This window comes from Pseudonaja textilis, chromosome 1 (genome assembly GCF_049901715.1).
Source record: "Pseudonaja textilis isolate UNSWEBS1 chromosome 1, rPseTex1.2, whole genome shotgun sequence".
Classification (NCBI taxonomy): Eukaryota; Metazoa; Chordata; class Lepidosauria; order Squamata; family Elapidae; genus Pseudonaja; species Pseudonaja textilis.
This window is the reverse complement of record NC_141990.1, coordinates 87,505,375-87,526,052: the sequence shown is the minus strand read 5'-3', so window position 1 is coordinate 87,526,052 and position 20,678 is coordinate 87,505,375. Positions and strand designations below refer to the sequence as shown.

At 38.2% G+C, this 20,678-nt stretch overlaps 2 protein-coding genes across 2 annotated transcripts in view; both read left to right on the top strand.

Annotated features, from left to right (window-relative positions):
• PEX7 (peroxisomal biogenesis factor 7) overlaps positions 1-4,260 on the top strand; it is a 55,011-nt gene extending 50,751 nt beyond the window's left edge. Inside the window, exon 10 of the mRNA XM_026705556.2 lies at positions 3,109-4,260. Coding sequence (XP_026561341.1) covers positions 3,109-3,177 — 69 coding nt within the window. The 3' untranslated portion in view covers positions 3,178-4,260. The remainder of the gene's footprint in view (positions 1-3,108) is intronic.
• Positions 4,261-13,019: 8,759 nt separating this feature from the next.
• SLC35D3 (solute carrier family 35 member D3) lies at positions 13,020-19,102 on the top strand. Its single transcript, XM_026705414.2, has 2 exons — positions 13,020-13,455; positions 18,047-19,102. The coding sequence occupies exons 1-2, from the start codon at positions 13,020-13,022 to the stop codon at positions 18,871-18,873; spliced, it is 1,263 nt and encodes a 420-aa protein (XP_026561199.1). The 3' UTR covers positions 18,874-19,102.
• The last annotated feature ends 1,576 nt before the right edge of the window (positions 19,103-20,678 follow it).

Here is a 20,678-nt window from a genome sequence, read left to right as displayed (position 1 = left end):
CAGGACTTTATAGGCTGCTCTACTCTGAGGAATATATGGCTCCCCAAGTCTTTAATGTGGGTTAAAACAACTATATAAAAGCCAAAATTTAACTATAATTTAAAATATATGTCTGCTGACATACTTCACAATTGTCTTAGAAAAACATGTAGAAATTATAACTGAAGTTGAAGATGAAATTTTGCCACTTTTTACAATAATACTAAATCTACTTAAATTAGCTCCATTCACAACCAACGCTGCATTTGCACTATGGTACATATGCAAAACTATACTAAACAGCCCTTGAAGCAAAACAAAAGCAATTTATAGAATCACAGTATATGAGAAGATATCTATGGAAAGCTCTGCAAAACTTAGCTAGTAGTGCTTAATTTAACATGTTCCTGTGATACCTAATTTTAAAAAATAGAAATAAAATAGATTTATGATAGCCCATATATAACATGCTGATCAGTTAAAACCCTGATGCATTGTAATTATGCAATGCAAAGTCAATTAATTTGTAATAATTTGTTAAGCAAACCACAATTTCTGAAACATAAGCAATTTATTAATCAGTTTTTAAACCTTTTAACAGCTGATTAGTAATTATAAATTCTGAATGTTGTTTAGAAATTCACATAGTTAAATCATATAATGGCTTAATTACTCTCTTCGCTGTAACTGCCTACCTTCTAATCACATCCTTCCTACCTGCTGAAGGGCTTGAAGGCTGGTTTGTAGATAAACTAAGTTATACAGTAATGGTGCTGTACCATTGTATTTGTGGTTTAGTTTATGGAAGGGGATCCAACCTTTGCATCAGTACATTGGATGGGAAATATTATTGTTTCTTTATTTGTTTGGACATACCTATGTGATCTAACCACTGTGTTTTGTTGTTCTGAATTTATTTTATTTGTAAACCTGCTGAACCATCATTTGCCCTTACTATTCAAGTATTAACACTGCTAACTAAAGTTAGTCATAATAAGTTCCATCAAAATGAAACAAATTAAACATAACTGAAACAGCCCCCAAATCCTCAATCCATACTTCAAGTAAAGTAATTTATTCTAATCAGACAAAGAAAAGTAGCTATAGACTACATAGCAGAAAATAGTGCGTAATCATATTTTATAGCTGATGGACATCAGTACCAGAAGCATATATTTGTATAGCTCTGGTTGTCCTCAAGTATTTTTCAGAATGAAGGGAAGTTTTTCCAACGTCTAATGTTCTGCTTCTGCTTTCATTCTCTAATTCATTATTTGAAATGGAAGCTGTAAGTCTGTATTTCTCTCACACGCAAAAGGAAATGTGTGTTTATCAAATATGTTAGATCCAGGTAGTTTTGCTAATATAATGACAAATATTAAGTTTGAATTTGGACACCTGATAGCATAATCTAAATTAAATGGTGTATTCATGTTTAAAGATGATTAGTAAAATCTAGGTTTCATGCTATATGTGCAACATAAAAGCTTTTAGGGATCTTTCAAATCAATTTTCCATGAGAGCCAATTGATATAGTGGTTAAAGCATCCGGCTGGAAACTAAGAAACCATGAGTACTGGCCCTGCCTTGGGCACAAAGCCAGTTGGGTGAGTTTGGGCCTGTCATTTTCTCCCAGCCTCAAGGAATGAGACAGTGGCAAACCTCTTCAGAAAAATTGCAGAGACTTGTCTCTAGTCTCCGAAGAGTGGGCACAGTTGAACAGAAAAAAAAAAAGCAATCTTCTAAGGATTGGTTGATGATTACATTTCAAGAGTTCACAGAATAGTAACATAATTTATCAAAGTAATTTATCTTTTATTTGCTTTTCCCCCAGTTACATTTATATTTTTTGGTTGGTAATAGATCTGGACTGAATTAAGCAAAAGGTTTTCAGCAGCCTAGCTTGTGTAAATTGTGTTTGCTTTATCTAAGATTGGTTGAAATAATGACTACTATACTTAATATTCAAAAATTGCTGTGACACTAATCTCAGGTGAGAAGTCCCCAGGGATTTTGCAGATGGTATTTTATTTATGGTTGTTGAGTGTTTGTTTTGTGAAGTCTAAATACTCTGTTTACTGGTGTAGTCTACTGTGGGTGATCATTATAGAGCTATCAGGGAAAAGAAATCATGAATAGAAAGTTAGATAGGCTGCATCACAGAATTATTATATGTTTTAATAGTGAACCTTTTTTCTCAGCAAACTGCAACAAATTGAACAGAAGTTGAGTGAAAATAAAATCTTTGTTTTGTACTTTTGAAAATGGAGTAAATAAAGTGGGAGGCTAGTTTGGGTTTAGAGTAATATAATGTATGGCTACAATTATTGCAGGTTTTGTTAATGTTGAATTAACATGTTGAAATATCTTTTGACACATATAAAACTATTTATAGTTAAGTTATAATTAAACTGATCCAACCACAAAGGTTTTTAAAAAAATCTAACTTGTATGCTCCTCCGTTTGTTGTGATATATCTATGTATGTTGTTATTATATTTTAATTTTATGCTACAGAAGCTTAATTGCATTACCAGATTTAATGCATTTTATGTTCTTTTTAAGCAGTATATTTTTCCTGAAGCCAATTCTAATTTACTTTGGAATAATTTAATATAAATTGTGAGCTTTATTTATTTTTATTTATTTTAAAATATTATTAAATATATTTACAAACTGTTAAAAGTCCACTGATATAATAAAAACGATTAAATCATTGCTATGTACTATAAAAGTAATGAAATCAATTTCTGGAAAAATCTTCTGAATTCTTCTTTAGTATTCAGTATGTCTCACCTAAGTAAACCTAAATTAATTTTTTAACTCTTTTGGACCACTTGACAGTGTAAAGTTAAGTTTATTTATGGTTAGTTACTTTTAGTTTTAAATATTTAAATATATAGTTAGTTTAAAATATTTATCTAAATATTTAATTTACATAAATGAAAATATTTAGAATGCAATTTTGTTATTTATCCAAAATTGTTTTAAACTTTATTTATGTATGTTGGCTTTATACTTAATAGTATAGCAAGGGTAAAATTACCACTACAAACGTATATATTATATTACATGAATATTTTATGATTGCATATTATTTTTTGTCCTAAAATGTATTTGTTCTCCATAGGTGGCTGACTGTGCTTGGGATGAAACTGTGAAGATCTATTATCCATCTTCATTGGTAGTTCCTGCATAGAAAGATTTCTCAATTGCAAAGAACTGATTTATAAGAAATTATTTTTGTTTTTCTTGGGCATCTGCCATATTATGCCTTACTAACAATATTAGACTTTAATATGAGCTTCAAAATTTTAAACATGTGATTAAGGACCGATTCATATAACATCTTTCTTAGAACGTGGACTGGATAGCAAAATGATCACTCACTGTGTGCAGAATATACAATTATGTAAATTATCAACAGGCAACCTAGAAACTTCCAAATGTTTTGATCCAAAGCGTTTAACAGTTCCAAATAGCACGATTATTGTCAAGAGTTAGTGGAAATTGTACTCCAAGACATCTGGATGGCACTATAATACTATTCCTCTTGTAAATATTAGGTACAGTTTAGGAACTGTGTCTTATATTTATAAGAGTTAAAAATACAAATTTTATTGCAGTTTTAAGTATTCTTACTGTTAAAATATAGCATTTATCATAAAAGAATGTATCAGTATTAAACTGAGTTCATTATGGAGTTTCTGTGCAATAATGTATTATAATATGGCACATAGTTCACTCAGTTGATAGTTGTACAGTCTGAGTTTTATCTTTTTGTTTGTAAGATAAATTTTATAATCATTTTCTTGACCACAGTTAATATATTTTTGGATTCTGTTATTTTGAATTAAACTATGATTGAACTAAAATTACCAAATTCTGAAGAAAAAAATGAACAAGACCTTAAGGCCAGAATCCAGACAAACTAGAAGGAAGGGCCAAAATGCCTAAGACAAAAGACAGTTATACCATTAACATACTTATCCAAATATAGATATAGATATAGATCTATATATATCTTTAGATACTTTCTGTATATAGATACTTTCTGTGTTTGGCATTTACTTGCTACAAAGTAATCCCTTTTTATGTGGTATTAAACATTGTGCATATTTGAATGAGAATTATTAAAATGAAGAGTTATCTGTTTCAAAAGTCAATTGATTAATCCATCACAGATAATTTAAACTCCCCACAAAGCTACCTGTCATTGATTTAATGGTGTCACAGTACAGAATGTCTTATAACAGTGAACTAAACTATTTTGAAAAAGTTACCATTGCATATGTTTCTTTTTTGTACCATGTGTAAAGTGAATGTTTATACTGATTAGCAGCTGACAGCCTGGTATCATCAGGTTGTGTTAGGATCTTACCAATATTGTTTCCCTCAGCCAGCTTACCAAAGATGGTGGGAAGTATAATACAACTCACTTGGAAGATGCTAAGTTGTAGAAAGTCAACAAATATCTCCTAACAAAAAAGTGTTACTCTCTGGAGCTCAATCTAGTAATATGTGTGGTACTACTTATGAAGTATGGCAGTGAACTTTAATATTAATACAGTCTGGCTTTCACCAACCATTGAAAATATAATTGATAGAAATGTGATAGTAAAATTGGTTTTCATCTCCTTGATCAGAAATGAAGAAAAAGTCCAAGATTCCAAAGTAGCCAAATGTGTAGCTACTGGCAAGTTGACATCTGTGCCAATTGTAACTAGTAGAATAGTCACATTTTCAGAACTGAACTTCCCTTATAAACTCTTTTTTAAAACTCAGTATACAGTACCATCAATTTTGAATATAGTTTCATCTGCAATGACCTTTTATGCTGTTCATTAGCCATGTTGAATAAAGTTCATGGGAAATTGTCTGGACAGCCAGTTTTTCTGGAATAGAGTTAAATAGAGTTGAGCAGAGCTGAGAACCTATTCCTGTCCAGATTGTAGCATTGATCAGTGAGACTTGATTTTGGTGTTCTTAATGTTGGGACAAGATTTTTTTACTATATGATGCAGTTTGTTACTCACTTTCTGCAAATCACAGAGGGAGCTTGCCATTTTAAATACTTATGTACATTTTAAAATTTGAGTATTTATGATTACTAACTTTTCATTCCTAGGTACAAATTTCAACAAATATTAAGTGCTGTAGAGACTTGTTCTTGCTTTGTTCAACTTTTAGTTTTGATTTATTATGGGCCATTAGTTTGTGTCAACTCTTAGCAACAATGTAGACCTTCATATCTTAGGTGATCCTGAAGAAATTATATATTTTTGGTATATACTTCTGTGTACCATGATGGTGCAGTGGTTGGAACACAATACTGCAGGCTAATTCTGCTGACTGCCAACAGTTCGAGTCTCACTGGCTCAAAGTTAACTCCAGTGTTCAATCCTTTCGAGGTTGATAAAACTTGGACCCAGATTGCTGGGGACAATATGCTGACTTTGTAAATCGCTTAGGGTTGTAAAGTACTATGAGGTGGTATATAAGTCTAAGTGCTATTGCTATCTTTCTTTGACCCTTTCAGGAATGCTCCTCTGCCCCAATGGCACATCACATTGATGGATGGAGCTTAGTTTCTATATAAGTTTTCAAATAATAATTCATATTTTTGGAGTAAGAGAAAAAAGAATTATCAGTTTCTTTGTAGATTTGGTTTAATTGCTGAATCTTTTTTGACCCACAAGCATCCAACACGTTTATAGTTATCATAAAGGATAGATAAAATACAAGTATTTCTAGAAACAAAATTCTACAAGTAGTTAATATGCACGTAAAGATTAAAAAGGCACAATTTTATATAAAAAAGTCACTCAAACAAAAATTTGATTAATATGTATCAATTTTATGTAAAATATAAATGCTTTTGTTTTTTTAAAAAGATTGCAGGAGACTGAAGCATCACAAACACTTGTAATTTTTTCAGCCAAGAAATTGCATAGAAATATAACATTATTGCCTGTAGCTATTATAATGCTCAAATAGAACTATCTATTTCCAGTACTAATACCACTTCCTTTTATCTCTTTCGCATGGACATTGTATAAACAAGATGTTACAGAAAACAGATTTAATGAAATGTTCTATAAATTGTAAGAAAAGTAAATTACTGGAAAAAGAAAAATGGCAACCCTATAGTCTAAATGACTTAATAACTTGGCAATATCTGTTCTTTACATTCTATAGCTACAAGAAAGTGTTTAATTAAATTTAATTAGCCCTCCACCCTGATTTTCAGCTTTTTTGCTATAAACTGTTTCACCTTTGCTTTCTCTTTCAGTGATGAATAAATCCAATAAGAAATTTGCTGGTAAAATATAAATGTAATGTGTCCTTTAACAAACAATTTAAAAAATGATACTACAAACATCTTGCAGCATAATAAAAATATTTTACCAGCACCAGTTACAAAAAATCAAATTTAATTCTTCAAGCATGATTCTTTTTTTTTCTTTTTTAATGCTGCAGCTTTTAAGGTTTTACTGCAGTATCTTCAGGTCTTTCAGTAACATTCAAAAATAGTCTTTTAAGTCAGCCCTGTAGGTCTATAATCCTATTTCATATTTTCCTCACTAGATGCCATGAAAATGTGAGATTTATATGGAACTATTCAGAATGTTTATCACAGTATGCTTTTTTAATTATTGTGAACACAGACTGAAGTTACTGTTGCTGGAGGATTAATTCTTACAATGAGATTTTACCATTATGAACAGTCACTGAACAATCTATCAGATCAAAGGTATAACAGTTTGGTTTCCTAAATGAACAATCCATGATCCAGTTAATTCCATATTTCAAGCTCCCTTCAGGGGATGAACGTTGCTTAGTGGTGCACTAGAATATTCAACAATTTGTTGGTAAGACTTAATGCCCACTTTGACTTGATTTCTTCCAGGATGTCACTGTCTACTGCTCCTATCATTTCCCTAACCTGCTGCCATCCAGTTATTATAGGATTACCATTCATTCAAGGCAGGCAGGCAACCAAGCAAGTATGTTTAGAATGTGTACTTCCTGACTTTCCTCCAGGGAGCTCAAGAGAATTATATGATTCTCTTCCCCCCCTCTCCTCCCCCCCCCTTTTCAGTTTAAGCTTAATCATTAAGTGGGAATTTAAACTTATGCTTGTGTATTTAGTGGAATCTCAGCAGTGCTTACAAGTTAATATCAAGCTCTAAATTCCCTCTAATTCTTTCTGTTAGTTAGTCACTGCTTTGGTTAATTTTCACAGAGAAAAAAAATCACCCATTCTCGGTTCTACTATTAAGTGCATTGAAATGACTTGGGCAGAGAAATCACTGTTAAGTGCCTTGCTTTGGAAAAGAAAATACAAAAATATTCCACTTCTTTCACACACAATCTACATCTTTTATCCAAAGCAGAATTCACTAAACGTCTTCATTCAGAGAAAGGGGGAAATAGGAGGAAAGTGGTTATATGTAGATAGCTTTATACGGTATGGGCTGAAAGATACAGTGCCGACAAAACCTCCCTGCATTTTCTTTATGCCTCTTTATTTCTTGATTTGATTTCATTTTTTTAACCTATGCATATCTCATCAGCGGAGGACTATTTTGAAGATGAAATGAGTCCAGGCTGGAAAGTGTTGCAATCATCTTCTGTTATCTGGTAGTAAACAAAACAAAACAAAACAACTCTTTAATGCAGGTGCTATTTTCTCTACATTTGATTTTCTCTTAGGAATCCAAATTATTTGCTTATAAATTTTCCTATTTCTCATCTGTGGGTCACACAAAGAAGGGACGGGGGAAATAAAAAAAATACCCCAACATCTGAGTAGCATACAGAATACAGATTGGAGAGATGATAAAATTGGACCTGTAAAAGGGCATGGCTGGCAGGCTGATTGATTAGAATCACTAGACTGTAATAGGCTGTTGCAGGTCTAACTCTAAGAATGAGAAGGGGGCGGGGGAAGAATTGCAAAGGAACAATGGTGGGAAATGACTGGCAATCTATAATGGTCTACGGCCATTATAAATGATGGACTGATTGACAATGGCAATCCTTGTCTCACATTTTGTCAGTATTGCTTTAAAAGAATGATCATTTCTTACAGCCCCAATAAAGACCTTCAATGCCTATGACTTTTATTGAATCAATTATAAAGTAGTGGAGGAATATACAGTAGGCTTTTTTGACCACCATGCCCTGTATGTTTAATTTTCTTTCTTCAAAATCACCATAAAATATGAGATTTCAGAATTAAAAAAAAGATTAGCAGATCTTTCAGTTGGTTCCTTAGTGCGTTTTAATGGCAACGGTTTTTCTAACATCATAGGGTCCTGTTTCCGTTTAAGATCTTATCTTCTTTCTGCTATATAAGCCTCCAGTTCCTAGTTTCCAACATTACTATAAAATCTGACATCATAATTATATCCAGAAAATGCTTTAGGTATTTATCTCAAAACTACCCAAAATAAACGGAAGCAAATAATAACAGTTGCCCCCATTCCCCCCACCCCCAAAAAGGTCCAGCTAATAAGATTTTGAAAGTCATGTAAAATAAAACAATTAAAAACAATTTTGAGTTTAAAAATCCAGTAAATACACCAGAAGCATGAAATGGCCTGCAGCACAATTCTACTGGAGGAAAACGGGATTAAAAAAAAGAACTAAAGCAAGTGGAGGCCATATAACTTTATTTAATTAGTTAATTTAAAAGGGCAATTGAAGCAAACAGCAATGGCAAGAGATGAAGTTCTAGATCATGTGATAAATCCCCATTGTCAAATCCATATGGATTCTCAAGAGTTCTCAGCTTGAATATGCAATTGCTATAGTCAGACACTTAAATTGCTTTGTTGTTTACAAGGATTGGTAATGGCCCATGGTTTGGGGAAATGCTAGTTTGTGACATTTAAGTCTGTCCTTGGAGCTACCTTTTGCAGAACCTCTGCTGTACCTTCTAATTGAAATCAGGCCATTAGCCTGCTCTCCTGCTATGTATTTCCTGGCTGCTGAGAGAGGACCTGTGTCAGTACAGAGAGTCAGCCAAACCATAAAAAAGGCAAGAAATAGGGTTGGCAATGAGACCGTATCCTGGTACATCATCTGAGGGCAGCAGGTGTAGAGCAGGCTAGAAACCAAGAGACTTAGGCCTGAAAGCCAACTGGGTGAACTTGGGCCAGTCACTCTCTTTCAGCCCAACCCACCTCACAGGATTGTTGTGGAGAAAATGGGGAGGAGGGTTAGGTGTATTCAACCCATAATTTTTTTGTAAAAAAAAATTAAAGGTGGGATTAAACACAAAATAAAAAAGCCAACTATATAGAACATAGGATGCTCTCTTGTCATCAACCATCCTTTGGGCACATGAGCGCTATGCAAACCAAACCCCTGGGTGCGTTTCTCTTACCATTCCATACCAAGAATATCTCTGTGATGTAAATAACCAAGCAGTATTATTATTCATCAAGTTTATATTTTATTTTTAAAAAGTCTTCAAAACTCATGTACAGCATGGGTATTTGTTGGTTGTACAAATATACTAGTATCTATAGGAGCTATATCCTTTCAGGGGTTCTCCTTTAGATTGCCAATCTGTTAATTTAGACCAGAGTTTCTCAACCTCAGCAACTTTTAAGAAATGTGGGCGTTGACTTCCAGAATTCCCCAGCCAAGCACGCTTAGCTGGGGAATTCTGGGAGTTGAAGTCCACACATCCTAAGGTTACTGTGGTTCAGAAACATTGATTTAGATTGGGGGTCTTCAAACTTGACAGCTTTAAGGCTTGTGGACTTCAACTCCCAGGATTTTTCCTCCAGTCATGTTAGCTCAGGATTTCTGGGAGTTGAAGTCCACAAGTTTTTTTTGAAGACCCTTGATTTAGATGAACAGGAACATTCCCCACTTCCTTTCACTGTCGAATAGGCAAAGAATGGGGGGAGCGGGGGGGGGAGGACCAATCATCAGAAAAAAAGAATAGTCCACATAGTTTCACATCTTAGGTTGTTAACTGTAGCCTCTGGACCACCAGAACAAAATGCAGCATGATTCTTCGACTTTCTAATTTTATTGTGGAAAGGAAATAATATATTTTGCGTGTCTGTATGTCTAATCCTATTGAAATCTGCTCTAAATGCTCTCTCTGGCTCTTCCCAATGCCCTTAAACCTGTCCATCTCGGGGCAGGGATGTGCAACCAATACTCCTACCAAAGGGCTCTCTGCAAGCAAGCAATTCAGAGCTTTAGCAAGAGAGACCTACTCTTGCCTGCTGCCGAGGAGGCATTGTGAGATAGCACAAAATAGACCAGAAAGTGTCGGAAGGGGGTGGGAAAATTGGTCTCAGAATAGAACAGCATTTTGGACTTTGCCCAGCTCACTGCTGGTGTCCAAAAGTCGTCTCACCAATAAATCTGTACAGATTCCTCCTACAGCTTCTTCCCCAAAACTGCTGCTTTGATCAATTATCTCCCTGATTTGAAAGTCTTTGGAGGTGTGTGTACCTCTGCCTCCCCGACTGTCAAAGAAAACAGGACCACAAGGAGTTGGAAGAAACGCTCCTCTATCATGATGAAGGCCTCCAGGTTCAGTCAGAGGCAGCCTCGGTAGCCCCTCCAAGAGCAGTTGCTAGGGGGACAGGCAAGAAGAAGGGACGGTTGCCATTTGCCTTATTCAAATTGCGAGCTTCCCGGCAAGGGCGCACAAGTTGGGCTGCTGGAAGCAAAAGGCTAACGCTCGGCCAGACTAACCTTTGAATCTCCCCATCTGCTTCTGCAGCGAACGCCCCCTGCGCAATAATAGCCCGGGAAGCAGGCGAAAGATCAGGCTGCGCGTTGCCCACGAGAAAGGGCTTCCCGGGTTCCAAATCGTTGGCGAGGAATTGCGCTTGCAACCGTTTAGACGATTGTGGCAAAAGCGCGGGATTTCTTTTCTAAGCCCGAGGAAGAGCTTGACCGTCTAAGCCAGGGGGTCTCCAACTTTACTTTGTGGACTTCAACTCCCGGAATTCCTCAGGAATAGTGCAAGTTGAAGTCCACAAAGTCGTAAAGTTGCCAAGGTTGGAGACCCCTGGGCCCTTAGCCACGCATTCGACTTCTAGAACTGTCCAGCGTCGTTCCAGAAGAGCTGGCTTTGGGCCAGGGCTGGGCCTCTTTCATCAAGGCAGCGGGGTCCATTTCCAAAGCCATCTCTTAGGCGGCTGGTGGAACCCTGTCTCCAGTTCAGTGGGTGTGGGCCTCCTGGGCCCATGTGGCTTGGCCAACCTTTCCCAATCCTGGTGCCTTCTAGATGTCGCGGGCTACCATTCCCTGTAAGGCTGCTGAAGAAGGCTCTTCCAGTCCTATAAATTATAAGTGACTCCGGAGCGTCGCCTGTCTGTGATTCGCTTCCTTTTACTACTGGAATACGATCGCTTCCCATCACTTCAGGGCAACTAATCTTTGCTCATTCCCTTTGCGGCGGTTTCTTCTTCCTTTGCGGCGGTTTCTTCTTCTTTTCGCCTCCCCCCCACTTTTTTCGCCTTCCCCCTCTCCCCCACTTTAAAGTGGGAAGTTATTTCGAAGAGGAATTTGGAAAGAGGAAAAAGAGAGAGAGAACGGGAGAGGGAGGGAACGAGAGAGAGAACGAGAGAGAGAGAGAGAACGAGAGAGAGAGGGAGAGAGAACGAGATAAGGAGAGAACGAGAGAGAGAGGGAGGGAGAGGGAAAGAGAACGAGAGAGAGGACGAGAGAGAGAGTGGAGAAGAACAAGAGAGAGGGAGGGAGAGAACGAGAGAGGGAGAGAACGAGAGAGGGAGGGAGGGAGAGGGAAAAAGAACGAGAGAGAGGACGAGAGAGTGGAGAGAGAACAAGAGAGGGGGAGGGAGAGAACGAGAGAGGGAGAGGACGAGAGAGAGAGAGAGAGGGAGGGAGGGAGGGAGAGGGAAAGAGAACGAGAGAGAGTGAGAACAAGAGAGAGAGAGAGAATGAGAATGAGAATATCCTACATGCACAAAAGATTTGCTTAAGATTTGCTTCCCGTGCGCTTTGGTTACCTTCCTCGGTCTTGCTTGCCCCGCGCCTAATCCAAGCTACTTCCCCTCAAAGGGTTAACTCTCGCCGCTACTTTCGAAGCACCTGTTTCTTGAGCTTGGCAGAAAACCGGCCAAACTCGGCTGGATCGATATTTGCATTTCCGTATAAGGACACTAACCCTAATTAATTGAATAAGGACGGATGGCTATTCCATTAGCAAATTGTGCGCGGAAAAGCATCGACGGGGAACCGGGTTTCGCAGCCCGGTTTTCGCTTTGTTTTGCCACCGCGCTCCTGCGGTGCAAGGGCGAACCCGGGTGAGTGAGTGGTTTTTTTTGTGCTGACGAGACACGGCAAAGGCAACCGTCGAGTTTTGTGCATTAAAATATATATTTATTTATTTAACACGTGGGGAGAGGGGGGGAGGGTCGCCCCACCCTCGGACCTTTAAAAAAAAAAAAAATTCAGCCCCACTCTTCCTCTCCTTCCTTTTTCTTCCAGGAACAAAGCAGACCCGTGATTCATAAAAGCCAGAACAATCTCAGCGGGTCAAGTGGGAAGCGCGGCCAATACGCTCTTCCGATTGTCCCCGTTTCATTAAGGTAATGGGAAGCGCCGGGGCACCCAGCCCCCCTCTGCGTCAGCAACAGCAGCTGGGGGATCTGGTAGGCTGCCGGTGGCCGAGTCTGCGGAGACATTTCCCAGCGGATCCTGCCCCCCCTGCCGCCCACCACGATTGATCACCGACCGTCCCCCTTCCGCCGCTAAGCCCTCCGCCGTCAAGCGGCTGCGCTCGGGGGCTTGCCGGCAAAGTTGTCTCTTGCTTCTTTCCGAAAGCTGCTCAGGCGCGGAGCCCCCTGGCACCCCCGGAGGCTCCCAGCCAGGAAAGGAGCGCCGCTCTTTCCCGTGCCTGAGGGAGAGAGAGAGAGAGAGAGAGAGAGAGAGAGAGAAAGAGGCGGGAGCGGAGCGCCGACGGCTTGGGCGGTTAGGAGCCGGTGTGTGTGTGTGTGTGTGTGTGTGGTGTGTGTGTGTGGTGGTGGGGGCAGCATGCAGCTGTGCCGGGGCCGCGCGTTGGGCATCTCCGTGGCGGTGGCGCACGGGGTTTTCTCCGGCTCTCTCAACATCCTGCTGAAGTTTCTCCTCAACCGTTACCACTTCACCTTTCTGACGGTGCTGCAGTGCCTGACCAGCTCCACGGCGGCGCTCAGCCTGGAGGTGCTGCGGCGGCGGGGCGCCCTGCAAATGCCGCCCTTCAGCTTCAGCCTGGGGCGCGCTTTCGCTGGGGCCACGCTCCTCTCCACGCTGCAGTCCAGCCTCACCCTCTGGTCCCTGCGCGGGCTCAGCCTGCCCATGTACGTGGTCTTCAAGCGCTGCCTGCCCCTCGTCACCCTCCTCATCGGCGTCCTGGTGCTCAAGAACGGCATCCCCTCCCTCGGGGTGTCGGTGGCCGTCCTTATCACCACCTGCGGGGCTGCTCTGGCAGGTGAGTGCGAGCCAGAGGAAGAGGCGCCACGCGGCTCCTCGGCAGCCCAGCTCCCTTTCCTTGCACCAGGAGTTTTGTAATTCCTGCTCTGTCCCTTCTCCCGGCCCTCCCCCCTTCCCTCCACTATTGCCCTCCATATAATCCCCCTTCCTGTCATTCTTTTCATACTTGCTCCCACCCCAAACCTTGGCACACACATTTCACCTTCTATCTCCTCTCTCTCTGCTCAACCTACCACCACCCCACCAGCCCCCTCTTCAATCTTCATTTGCTTTCCTCTTCCCCTGCTCCCACCAGTTATGTCTTACCCCTTCCAGGTTTCCCTGGTTTATGATTACACTCCTATGGGACTCTAGACCAACCACCTCATAGTTGCTGTGCTCAACAACAAGTATTCTCCCCCCACCATCCCATTAATTTTTCAGTCTGTCTTCTCATAGTTCATATCTTTGCGTCCTGATGTCCTTTCTTGTGTGTTGTTTTAAATTCTCTTCCATTCCTACCAGGATAGGTGCTGTTCACACTCCACATGCTTTGGCCCCCTTTTTTCTCACCTAATTCTACCTCCCCCCCAAAAAAACCTTACAGCCTCCGTTCTACACATTTTAAGGCTTTGATTGGTACTTTGGGATATGAAGAGCAAACCATCAAAGTCCTGGCCTTTGCTTTTCCCCATCGTGCCTCCTCCCAAAGCTACATACAATTAGCAGAGTCTTCTTTTGGTCTCCCCCATATTCTGCTGGCAAGACTTCAGGTCTTCTGGTACCTGCTGCTTCCTAAGCACAACCCTATGTGCTTAGAAGGCACAACCCTATGTGAACCAAATGCATGGGGCAGATATGAAGGCCATTCAGTTACTGGTGCCTGGCAAAAATAGAAATGCTTAATATATACAGCTGTGTGCACAAACCTTAAGGTAAAGTAACCTGCCTTCCCTCCTTCTATAGCCTTAGATGTATCCTGGCTAAAAATGTAATAATGCACTGTGTGAAGCTGTCCATTTCTAACCTTAGTTCAGCTGTGCTACTTTCTGCTTTTGATTCCATACCAGCTCATAGCACACTTCCTCTGTCTTTCAATAATAAAAGTTTATGGGGTTCCCATGTGCTTTTTCTCCCATGATAAATGCTCATTTATCCTTCAGCTTATGAAGGCTGAAGCAGTCACATGTTGTTTTTTGGCTGCCATATATATATATATGTATGTATGTATGCGTGTATGTGTGTGTGTGTGTGTGTGTGTGTGTACACACACACACACACACACACACACACACACACACACACACACACACATATATATATATATATATATATATATATATATATATATATATACACGCGCACACACATACATACACACTGGTGGGTACAACAACTTTTAATTCATAACGAAATATACTTTCCCACAAATAATAGTAGCAGTTATGGATTATGGATGATTCTTATCCTTCATGGGTATTACTTTTTGTACAGAAGAGCCGGTACTTGAAGTGATCCAGCTGGTTTTCCCCAATTCTGCTTTTTCCCCCCTTCTTCATCCTCCTGTTACTTAAAGCTGCCTAACTTCCTCTGTCACATTACAAGCTTTTGCCAAGGATGAGAAGAAACTCTTGTGAAAAGCTGCATCATGGATCTCCTGGGCAGTGTCATTGCTTCTATAATCCTTAATTAAAGTCTATTATCATCACCTTAATAGAAGGGCAGGGAGGGATGGAGGAGGCAATAATTGAGTTACCACACTTTCTGGTGCAAAGTACAGCGAGGCGGGTGAGGGATCGAAACATACAGTAATGTTAAAATCTTGGGTTGATTGCCTGTTGCTTTCAGGTTGACATAAAAATGGTCTGAGCTGAATATAAATGAATAAAATGTTCAGGCAGTTCTAAGTGACATCCTCTTGTTATTATTATTATTAAAAAGAGGGTTTGTGTTTATTTTCTAATGGGGGCACAATATTTTTGTTTTGCCTGGAAATTTGTGAAAATTTGATCACTAACTAAACATGCACCCTCTAAACAGATCTGACTACATTCTGAAGCAACAACAACAGATAACTAAATTTTCACGTATGTTTCTGCGATATAAGATCTTTGTAAATATTAATACTGAGTCTACATGCTCCCAGTGGTATTGCTTTCACAACTGTTCTAAACGAACGTTATTAGGTATTTTCATTTATTTGTATTTTTAAAAGAAATTATAAGAAAAGGAAAGATACAAAACACAGTTTCATTGTTGAAGCTCTTTTTTATGCTTAGGGTTTTTTTTTTTTTGGTGGTATGAGTTATCTAAGGATATACTGCTATAGTTATGCTATGCTTCCTTAGAAATACCCAGCAATGAGAAGTATTTGAAATAGGTCTCCGGATACAATTGTGAACATCTCTTTGTATTACTGAGATTATCCGTGCTGTCTTTTTATAATTTTTTTTCCTATACAGCAGTAGCAAAAAATGTCCTGATTTTGCCTCTAACTTTTGATTCTGTGTCTCTAGTTTGATAATCCGACCAAATGAAGAGAGGAGAACCTTGCCACTTGAAGAAAATTCTGCTCACTCCTATGCTTTAATTCTTAATTACAGTCATAAGAACATAATAGCCATGTTGGATCAGATCAAAGAGCCAATATGGTCCACAATTCTGTTTCCATAGTAGCCAACCAGCTGCTTCTGGGGCCATCACAAATAGGACATGTGGCCAATAGCCCTTTCTTGTTATTTCTTAGCAGCTGGTGTTCAGAAATGCTGCCTCAGATACGAAAAGCATTTCATAGCCATCATGACTACAGCTTAATTTATAGTTAGTTTTGATTGGTTTTAAGCAGCTTTTAAAAAATATCACCCCCTCTTATTAAATTGTTATATTGTTTGTAATGTTTAATATTAAAGCAATTATGTTTGATTATTGTTGGATTTGAATTATTGTTATTAAACTGAGAAAATTTTATATCTTAAATTTGACTAATTCCTAAAAAAAGAGAGAGATAATCATCTTTTCATCTTATTGGAGTAAATTTTGTAGTTTAATTTAGGAAAGTTGGTGAAATTCTCCTCTTTATCTAACCTGAATACTGAACAGTATTCTGTTCCATTGGATAACACCACGCCCATTAAATGAGAGAAAAATTAATCCTCATTGTGCAGACACTTCTACATTGAATTTTCTTGCAAATCATTGGAACAGTAAAATTAATTAAAGATGGTTCTAAGCAATACCTGTGAATTTTGTACAGATTAGCTTTGCCTGATTTAGGGCTTCCAATGATGCTTTTAAGAGTATTATCTCTAAAAGTTGGATTAAGATAAAATAAAAAAATAATAATTTCACAATAATAACCCTAATCCAGATAGTCACTGCTGTGTCTCAATCTAACATTCTTAAACCATAGATAGTTTACCATTCAAAATAAATCCTAATTGGTATTAGCTCTGCAAAATTAAGTTATGTCTAAGAATGAATGCAGCTTCAGAATCTGGTTTCTATAATTTATGATTCATTTTTGAGTTTGAAGCAGTCTATTTCTGATAGGTTGTGCATTTTAGATTCTCTTTACCCATGCTGTACCTTATTTCAGTTATCGGTAGATAAATTTGATGAATGGTTATCAGTATGTAGAATTAGAGCAGATTGTTATCCTATAGATCTTTTCAACAAACATTTCCATTATCACTGATCTTTGCATTGGTTCTGTTAACTAAGGATGTTTGGAACTGTAATCACCAAAAGAAAAAGTTTTATTGCCTTTCCTGAAAGCAGAACATTCATAAATTAATACAGGAATATAAAGTTTCCCTTATCAGATTTGTTCAAAACTTTTCTAGTTCAACTTTTTTTCCAGCATTGGCCAGATATATTTATAGAATAGAATAGAATAGAATAGAATAGAATAGAATAGAATAGAATAGAATAGAATAGAATAAAATTGGATACACAAGGAATTTGTCTTGGTGCTAATGCTCTCAGTATACATAAAAGAAAAGATACATTCACCAAGAATCAAGAATCATCAGGTACAACACTTAATAAGTGTGCAAAAACAGAATAGAATAGAATAGAATAGAATAGAATAGAATAGAATAGAATAGAATAGAATAGAATAGAATAGAATAGAATTCTGTATTGGCCAAGTGTGGTTAGACACACAAGGAATTTGTCTTGGTGCAAATATTCTCAGTATACATAAAAGAAAAGATGCATTAATCAAGAATCATAAGGTACAACACGTAATAATAGTCATAGGATACAATCAACAATCAAATCCTACTAGGAAACAGTCAATATAAATCGTAAGGATACAAGTGATGAAGCATACAGTCACAAGTAGAAGGGGATGGGTGATAAGGAGTGATGAGAAGATTAATAGTAATAATAGTGCAAACTTCGTAAATAGTTGGACAGTGTTGAGGGAATTATTCCCAAGCAGTTCCCAAGTAAATTGATAGTTCTTAGCAGTTTATTCCATGTATCCTAAAACGCTTGTAGCTAATACCTCATTAAAGCCTATCTTCTACTGATGTAGTTCATATAACAATGACAAAATATATTTAAAGTGTATTTAATTTTCTCTCTCTTTCTTTCAAAATTGGCAGGTGCGGGTGACCTGACTGGTGATCCCATTGGGTATGTGACTGGAGTTCTGGCTGTGTTGGTACATGCAGGATATTTGGTGGTGATTCAAAAGATGAGTGCAGATAGCGATTATGGGCCTCTGACAGCCCAATATGCCATTGCAGTTTCAGCCACACCTTTTCTCATCCTATTGGCCTTTGTCAGCATGGAAGCCATTAATATCTGGTCGTTCCCAGGATGGAAAGATCCCCTCATGACATTCATCTTTTTTGCCTGTGTCTTATTGGGCTGCGCCATGAATTTTACAACCCTTCATTGCACTTACATTAACTCAGCTGTAACCACTAGTTTTGTTGGTGTTGTGAAGAGCATTGCAACCATCACAGTTGGTATGGTAGCGTTCAATGATGTGGAACCCACAAAGCTGTTCATAGTAGGCGTGGTAGTAAACACTGTAGGCTCCATCACGTATTGTGTGGTCAAGTTTATTGAGACAAGGAAACAGAGTAATTATGAAGATCTGGAAGAGGAACTTAGAGAAGAAGAGAAGAAAGACTGTGACGGAGGTCAACCACCCTTTTCAATGGAGGAGATGCCCAAGGAGGCAGAATCTGGAGATCCAATAATGAACGAGTCAGCAGATGAAAACAAACAGCACAGCACAGAAGAGATGGGCAGCACTGGAGAAGAAAGAAATACTACTGTTGTTCCTGTAGATGGTAATGCCGAAGAACTTAACAGAAACTCACTCAAGAATGCCTATCTTGGAATATGGAGGTTAATTAGGGGGGCTAATTATGCAAAGAAAGATTATCTAGTAGAAAATGAAGAGTTACCAAGTCCCTGAAGAGTAATTCTGTAACAAATTCTAATCAAGAATCTATGTCTTTTATTCCTTGTGGTGGGAGTATGGACCAACAAATGCTTTCATACATTCATTAAAAAAAAGCTTAATGGTTTAATGGGGAAATTTTATCTCATTCTAATGGAACAAAAGCACCAGGTTCATGCTTAGATTCAATGAATTTTCATTTGTCAGGGTACATGATTTCAGATCAGGACCAATAAAGCAGACATTTCACACTGGAAATCCTAATTTTATATCCATAGAAGTCAGCTCTAGATAAGATTTACAGGTTCCTTCCTGAATGCTTCTAGAAGCCTTAATATAATTATTCCAAGATGTTTAATGCCATAAACAAAATCTAAAGTTTTCTTCCCCTTAAGATAAAAAGGAGAAAAAGGAGAAAATATTGGGTTTCATGTGAGCTGAATTAAACAAGGAGAAAAAAATAACACCCAGAATGGATGTTGTACATATTATTGAGGATTTGTAGGCTATCTTTACCATATATGAATGAAAGTCAAATCATAAGATTCTGCTAAAAATTCTATAGCATCCATTTTAAATTCTACCTCTCTAAAATGAATATTTGTGAATATAAACATACATAAAGAAGTATATTTATTACCACAGAGTGTATAGACTATTCTGAGGTGCAATGCTTCTGAACTTGAAGAAGTTGCATCTAGAGCTATCCTATTAAATGTATCTAATACCTTTTAGATCACAGATCTAGAAATCATAACCAGGTCTTGTATCAATGAATTATATATGTGGAAGGAATTCATATTGTTTTGCACGAGATACATTTACCTTTTTGGACTCCATGGACTAACCCCTTTTTCTGGGCTGGGCTGCCAAACCAACTGGTGTCTTCACACTCCTATAATATGAAGGGAAGCCCTGGTTACAAGAAAGAAAAGTATCTACTGTGGTTCAAAATATTAAGCACATAGAATTCTTGATCCTACCAAGGTATAGTCAGAACCAGCCTCCCCACCTGGGGGCACTATAGTGAGGGAAAAGGTGAGGGACTTGAGCAGGTATCTTCTTTGGGCTCAGTCTGCCTCCTTTCAACAAAGTAATGACCTGGTCTAGTTCAGCCAAACCTAAGCAACTTGCAAGTTTAGGAAAAATCTATCCATATATTGAGCGACTTCCAGAACGAAAGCCGAAGAGTAATCCTGGGTTGCAGTTGATTCAAGGGCTCTATCCTGAACTATTATTGAGCAATAGACAGCTGCTAGTAGTTCTAGTGTAGGGTAGGCATTGGAGGGAGAAAATTCACTGCCCAAATTGGGCAGAGTTGGTAAAAATAGCCCTAATCGTTCCTGTAACATTTCGTACATCAGAAGGATCATTTGCTTGCCTCTGTAGCACAAAGACCTTTCCGCAAACAAGCTTGGGCAAGCTGGACAGTCAAACACATGCCCCTTCCCTGTGGGCATAAATAGATTTCACAAGTGACTGACCTCAGTTTTATTGTCAACACATTCATCCAAAGAGCCCCAATTCAACAAAGCACATTCAGCATGTCTGAATAAGGCTAAGTTTTATTCTGGCACTGGTATAGATGATCATGAAAAAGGGATGTGAATTTTTAAACTTTTATTTATCGATTGATCACATTTCTACACTACCCATCTCACCTAAGTGACTCTGGGTGGTTTAATTTTTTAAAAAAATGTATATTACAAGATCAGAACACCTTTCATGTCCCTGTGTCTTACTTAAGTCACAGTTTCCATTTTAGCTTTTGTTTCCTTTTTTAACTTTTGCTTTCTCCCCTTAAGGTTCAATACATTCAA